This window comes from Lactuca serriola, chromosome 9 (genome assembly GCF_051521515.1).
Source record: "Lactuca serriola cultivar US96UC23 chromosome 9, Lser_US96UC23_V15, whole genome shotgun sequence".
NCBI classification, from domain to species: Eukaryota; Viridiplantae; Streptophyta; class Magnoliopsida; order Asterales; family Asteraceae; genus Lactuca; species Lactuca serriola.
In genome coordinates this window covers 108,136,186-108,143,799 of record NC_136416.1, presented here as the reverse complement: position 1 = coordinate 108,143,799, position 7,614 = coordinate 108,136,186, and the positions used below count along the sequence as shown (strand labels likewise).

At 32.5% G+C, this 7,614-nt stretch overlaps 1 protein-coding gene across 1 annotated transcript; it reads right to left on the bottom strand.

Annotated features, from left to right (window-relative positions):
• Positions 1-4,041: 4,041 nt before the first annotated feature.
• LOC145074155 (protein PHOSPHATE-INDUCED 1-like) lies at positions 4,042-5,188 on the bottom strand. The gene has a single exon (XM_079020566.1). The coding sequence runs from the start codon at positions 5,127-5,129 to the stop codon at positions 4,194-4,196; it is 936 nt and encodes a 311-aa protein (XP_078876692.1). The 5' UTR covers positions 5,130-5,188; the 3' UTR covers positions 4,042-4,193.
• Between the last annotated feature and the right edge of the window lie 2,426 nt (positions 5,189-7,614).

Genomic DNA, 7,614 nt, shown 5'->3' with positions numbered 1-7,614 from the left:
AGACAAAAACATTAAGGACTAAATGTATACAAATTGTGAAGCTAACCTGGTGTAGCTGGTTATAAGGACTGCATGTGTACAAAAACAACAAGTTCAAGGGCTTATTTTATAAGAAAAAACAATAAAGACTAAACGTGTACAAAATAAGAAATATATTACCCTTTCATTTCATTTTCCCTTGATTTGTTGTTGAGAATATATTTTGTGATGACATTTAATATGTTATCCCCAAGAATTCAATCCTCTAACTTTTTAAATGTAGCTATGATTACACACGAAATAATGTAATTGTTAAATATTATAAGTTTGCAATTACAACAACATAAAATATTATAACATTAAAAATGATACAAAAGGAAATATGAGGTGTGAAGGAAAACAAAACCATGCCTTATAGAGCTCCACAAAAAAATAATCAGTCTTGTATTGGACCCGAAAAAAAGACCAATACCAAATTGGTCTAAAAGGAGATCGGTCCAAAGAAAGTTGGACCCTTTTAAGAACGATTCCAAAAAAACAAACCATTTCGAGACCAATACCGATTGGTGTGACTTCGAAACGAAACCAGTTTCAAAAAAGACCTAAACCATAGTTTATAAACATTTTATTTTTGTGTTAATTACACAATTTTTTATCAAACATTATCTAACTTCTTTCCTTTTTTCTTTTATTAAACTTAATTGTATAATTTCTAATAAATATTAAACTATTATTTTGGTGTTAATCACATATTTGCTAATGGAAAAGCTCGAAACTGAAACCAAAAATATTGAAAAATACTGAAATCGAACCGAAAAAACCCAAAAACTAAAGTAAATAAAGCCCACGGAAAGTCCGCGATACCAGACCGAAAAAGACAGAGACTTGTTCCAAAAATGAATGGACCAAAAAAGACCGGTCTGGAAAAAAACCGAACATAAAAAAGACCAGTCCCAAAAAAGACCTTTTGAGACTAGCCCCAAGAAGAACGAATTGTTTTGAGACCGATCAAAAACTTTTTTGGTCCGAGATCGCCAATATATAGGTCTACCTATAGAGGCCATAAATTTAAAAAATGATAAATTGAAAAATAACGTAATTGTTAAACTTATAAAATTGTAGCGTTCTGATTTTCAACCAAATATTTTCATTTTTTAAAACATAAATAGAATAACTCCAAAACCTCATTTTCATTAAAAGGTCGTAGTATTACATTCATTAAACATAAAAGAGAGTTCAACGGAAGTCTAAAAACATAATTATTTCTTCGATGCGAGTACAGTTATGCTAGAGTCTTCCCCCGATCAGAGGAACAACTTGGAAAACATGAAAGCAACAACTGTAAGCCAACACTTAGTAAATTTCCCAAAATATCACATACGACAATATACATACAATGTATATAACAAATAGCCTTCAGTACTAAGCTGGTCCGCCCCCTGACCTTTAGCATAAAGTTGGTCCACCCAAGTGTCTTGGCCTTCAGCATAAAGCTAGACCGCCTTCAACTCACAACATGATATGTCGAAATATATAACAGACAAACAAGCAACAATTGAACACACCAAGCAACCGACTAAACCAGTATACTTGCATATAAACTCTCTACAATATAACAACATTCTAACATATAGATAATACATACTGCAATATATAGTATATCTTGACCTCCTTTTTTAGTGTGATTTTGGGCGCACCATGCCGAGATTTTTGGTCAGATTGGTTCTCTCTTGCTTTCACGCAATGGTCTGCCGAGGAGTGGGTGTATTTAATGCATCACGCCGTGATGCATGGAGTTCCGCACCCCGATATGTTTTTTTTATAAAAATTGTCCAAACTTATAAAAATAATTACTTTCACATACGATCTCCGTTTTCGATGTTCTTTATATCCACGCGTTCGTATCGACATGTACTACAACTTTAATGTTGAACATTTTGGCTAAAAAAAATATTTTCACTTCCATTTTTATAAAGTAAGGATTATATTTTATAACTTTAGAAGTTAAAACGGGTGCTACAAAAGTGAAAAAGCAAACAACCGCTGTATTATCAATTAAATATGAAAATACACAATTAAAGTATATGTGTGATGCGAAGTTTCATCTGAAGTTAGGATTGAGCATGTGTCGATTTAGGTCGGTTTTATTGTAAAACTGTACCCAAACCGATATGTTCGATTTTTGGGTTGTCAAATTTATTGGGTTCAGTTTATGGATGTGTTTCTTTTTCGATTTTTGTCACACCTCAAAACCGAGAACGGCGGAAACGTTCTGGGGCGGAGGACGTCATGTAGTGTATCACAACAATGTAAAAGTAGTAAACAAGCAACAACATCATCCATAGAAAATGCATTTTTATTTTGTATTTTTATTCGAATGATCAGTTCAAAATTAAAACTTTCATAAAGATTTATTCCTTCAAGTTAGCTGTCGTCTAAAAAACGACTCAAATTGCATTTTTTTAAGATACCAAAAGGACCAAATTTCAATTTTAATCTAACCATTCGGATGAAAGAAAAAAAGTAGACATAAATTGCACTTTTTGGATACCACACAACCAATTTTGCAATTAATGAAAAAAACAAGGATTAAAATGCAACTAGTTAAAGGAAAGTAAGAAAGATTAAAATTTAAAAGAAAATTTAAATGATATACTATTCTTTTCCAACTATATTAGATTGTGACAAATATCTTAAATTATTTTTTTTAGAACCTAAATTTTTTTTACACCAGCAAGAAGCTATAAAGAAGAAATTACACAAAAATATAAAACATAAGGTTTTTTAACCACATAGACCAATTGATTCTAACTTTATAATTCCTAACCGAAAACCAATAAAAAGAGACAAGAAAAATATTATCAAAAATATTGCTCGTTCGTTAATCTGGAAAACCTTGCAATTCCCTGTGACGCCGTAACATCCAAACCGTTAAAGACAATAACTTCTAACGCCTTCCTCTGTCGCCTATAATTTGAAACCATGTCAACCCATTTAAAAATTTCAACCATATCTATACAAGAAGTGAAAGGTAAATCAACTCATTTAGAGATGTGAAACCAAACCTAACAAGCCGCTTTGCACCTCTAAAACACATGCATAACATCTTCGACACTAAAATCACACGACGAACAAAGAAGAGAAGGAATATCAACCCCTCGGTTATCAAGGTTCTCCTTAGAGGATATATGATTTCATAAAACTCGCCACGAAAGAACAATAATCTTTACGAGGACCGAGTTACACCATCTCTCTTTATCAAATATGGATAGAAGGATGGTTATGAATAGGTGTGCATGAGTTAGTTAGTTTTGGCCTAAAACCGAACCATAGCATTGGTTTTAAATAATATGAACCCAAACCAAAATCGATGCGTTCGACGTATCAGTTACCGGTTCGGTTATGCCAATAGTGACTCTAAACCACATTCAACCAAGGTATATACCGTGTAGAAAAACATAGTGAAATATTTCATTTATCAAAATTAAAAATAGTTGATGTATTTGAGGTTTAAATAGGATCGGTTTTTATTCAATTTTGAAACTATTCACTTTACGTGGTCAAAGTTTAATATGCAAACCAACCCAAACTAACTTTTTGGGTTTTAAAAAATTTAAATTTAAACCCAAATTCAATAGTTTGAGTTCAGTTTCGGTTAAGGATGAGCATCGTAACTAGTCCGGAACCGAACTTGGTGTAAGATAGGAACCAAATTGGACTGCCGGTTCTACCGGTTCCTATCTGTTCTTGTCGTGTCTTCAATGTTGGAACCGGTTATCGAAAAATAGCAACATACGGTTCCGGTTTTTTCCGGTTTTGCCGGTTCTACCAGTTCCCGATTCCAAAAATCCACAAGAATATCGTCCTAATCACGGCCTGATCGATTCTATCCGGTTTCGGCCGGTTCCTCTGTCCAAAATACTCATCCCTTGTTTCGGTTTTATTAATTGTCGTCAAGTTTTCGGTTTTGTTTACGTGTTGAAGTTATCGATGGTATTAATATATAAATATATACTATATTTATTAGTAAAATGTTTCCTAATTATTTAATAATAATAAAAATACTGAAAGCATATATTAGGTGATTAAAATGAATAAACGAATACATAATTTTTTAAGATACATAGTACATTCCTACACTATTTCTTACATTTTTTCCTTTTCATTTTTATTTTATACAAAAACCAGAAGAAAGAGCCTTCTCTTTCCTTTCGTTAAACCAAAGTGGAACATTTAGAAGTAGAGGGGTCAAATAAAGCAGGAAGCAAATACTTCCTCCCGTTTGTACCATGTGCATTGAAACTTGCACCCGTCGTCGTCTCCACCAACAAATCTCCGGCATAACCTGGATACGCCCCTTTCCCATACAACCCCGAACAAGAAGATGCAGCTTCTAATGGTGCACCAGCATCCCCCTGATAATACCCATTTCCAAATGGATTTGTAGCAGTTCCAGCCAAAAGAGTAGCCAGATTTATCACCATTCCATCCACACCCACGTCGTTGTTCGGTGCGATCAGTGGTGCACCCTGTGGTCCGTAGATCGGTTGATGGAATGGCCACGCGCATTGACCAGGACACTGAGTTTCCGAGTTGCCAACCCAGATGTAAGCAAACTTGTTGTTTTTACCTTTTACAATGGAAGATGATCCATGGCCATGGGTTCCACACCTACCGGAGCAAAAACGAAAAACTGCCACGTCGTTTGCCGTTAACACGATGTTCACGGCGTTCGTCGGTTCACCCTTTGCAGCTAACTGGAGGAGGTGTTTGTCTGATAATGATTTCCCGAGTGAGCAATCCGGGTCGGATACTTGTTTACCGAGTCGGAGGGAGGGTTTCTTTGTTTTCGAGTAGTATTTGTCTGTTGTCTTCCACCATGTGGCGACGGAAGGTTGGATCTGGGATTTGAGTGAGGCGGAGGACAGGGAGGTGATGAAATCGGTGATGATGGCTTTCTGGGATGGTTTGAAGTTGCCATACCAAATGAGGTTGACGGAGATGTCGCCGGTGAGGAGGGCTCCGTTGTGGTATTGCAAAAGGGGAGACGAGTTCTGGACTAACTCAGTGAGTCGTCTAGTTGCAAATGAGGGTTGGAAAATAGACAATAGAAAGAGAAGGTGTAGGAAGAAAAGAGCTATGGAAGCCATTGTTGAATGTTTTCGAGGAGAGTTAATTGATGATGAAAATGGAGGTCGGGAATGGAGGTATTTATACAAGTGAAATTGAATTTAAAAATGAAGAGGTTAAATGAAAAGGTTATTCGTGGGGTAGGGGTGAGGTTCTAGAGGTGGAGGAGCTCCCCATATAAACCTCATAAAAGCTGCTTCCGCGTTATAACGACTATATACAGTTGTTCTTTTCATAAGTTTTGAAAAAAAAAAAGAAAAAAGGTATAACATTCTGTTAATATCTTTAGGTATTTAGTCAAAGTTTATGTTAAATTCGAATAAGAATTCAGAAATGAAAATAATTTAAAATACTACGTATGAGAGTTAATTTTCAGATGTACATAAAAATGCAAAAGTATAATAGGCTGGACAGCCATTAGGTTTTTAAACAACTGTAAATGTTTGGTGCCAAAAATAGTTTGATTTTTTTTTTTGGGCAAAACCTATTATCTCATCAATCTTATTGACAGATAAGAATGTAAGAATTTGAACACTAAACCTATTGCATAGAATTTTATACTCATTTGATAAGCTCCAATTGAATTTTGTACCTCATTTGATAAGCTCTAATCGCAGGGACAATTTCTTGGAACACAGGAGATGTAATTCTTATTTTTATAGAATTTTTATAAAAATGACTATACTTTTTAAAATTTATAAAATTAAATAAAAAAGTACTTAAGAGCAATGTTTTATAAACCGGTTTGAACCGACCGGTCGAACACGTTGGACCGGGAACTGGAGAAGAGAACGGTTCAACTATCACTGATTTTATGTCGATTTCTGAACCGAATTAAACTGGTCAGTTTTTAGAAAAACCTGGTTGGACCGGTTAAAATAAACCGGTTAAAGTGACTAAAAACACATGAAAAGAAACCATTTAAATAAAAACTTTGATGATTTTTTTAAATGTATTTAGTTTCTTCTAAATAAAAACATATGATAATGTTATAAAGTTTTTTTTTGATGTGTTTGTATTTATCTAAAACTACATTTTATTTTGGTATTATGTTTTTTTTACGTATATGTATTGATGTAAAAAACTCAAACTTATGGTTATGTGTTATTTTAATGTATTTGGATTAATCTACAACTTATTTATATATATATTTCTAATGTTTGAACTAATAACGTCAAATTCATGATTTATATATGTATGTATTTGTAGGAAAATAGGAAATAGATGAAAATTATAGAAATCGGTTGACCCGGCGGTCGAACCGATTAAACCAGAAATCGGTAAGCATACCGGTTCAACTAAAAACCGATTTTTAAGACATTGGTTAAGAGTTATCGGAAAACAAGTTGTAGATTATGAGTGCTTTATTCTTAAAAAGTTTTAAGATTTTAGTTCAAACAATTTTTCTTTTGATTTGATTTTTTCTTTTAGATATAAAAGCGAAGATCTCTTAAAAGTTATCAATGGTTTTAAAAAATCCATTACTAAATACGTTCATAAAAACTAACAACTAAACATCTTAAAACCTAGTTGAAATGTTTTTTAGACGATGAGTTTTTTATTACGAAACAAAAGTTTTAAAATCGTATCTCAAACAATTTTTTTTTTAATTCAAGTTATTTTAAAATACAAAAGCAAAGATATTTTAAAAGTTTTCAAAAGCTTTAGGTGGGGTTTAGAATCGTTTATTTAAGTCAATAAATATTTATCGATAAAATTGCTTATTAGTTTATATGACGATAAAATAAATTTTAAAAAATTTGGATTAATTTATATGGTGTCAGAAAATTAGATGTTGATAAGTCATATAAAAAAACTGTTTTGAGTTTTTTTTTAATGACAATTTTTTTGAATGACAAATTTAATCATACTCAAACTATTTCTAAATTTCATGTATTTCATTTGAACCCTTAACATCAAGAAGAATGACACCATCTGATATTACTTGTTGAGTTAGAAACCATTTGATGTTTGGATTATTTTAGATGAATAAGTTATAAACATTTGTGAAAAATCAAATTTAAACTTATTTTCAAAATGAATTTCTAAAAGATAACAAAAAATATTTTTTAATAATAGTTATTAAATTGCCAAAAGCTTTTTTAGAGTCGATAAACACATTTGAAACTCAATCTCAAACAATATCATAATATTGTATTCAATAAACACATTTAAAAGTCAATTTCAAACGTCTTTACATTGGAGTTTCCCGGTTTTAATCCGGATGTTTGCGATTTCTACAAATTTGGTGAACTAAATTCTAACTACTAAAATATTGTCGAAAAAAAAATATAATAATCAGGGGCAGATCTACCATGTTGCACGGGCAAAATTTTCCGTTAAATGTAAATTTAGTGAAAATTCGGCAAAATCCGTTAGAAATCCGTCACGAATTCATTGACAATCCATCATAAAGTTTGATAATTGTGAATTTAGTGTAAATTGTCCTTTACTGACGATTTTGTGATTGAATCTGTCTTAAAAATGAGTTTTTTTTCTAGTAAT

Excerpts from the sequence above, each read along its gene's own strand:
- LOC145074155 (XM_079020566.1), bottom strand. The coding sequence starts at position 5,129 with ATGGCTTCCATAGCTCTTTTCTTCCTACACCTTCTCTTTCTATTGTCT.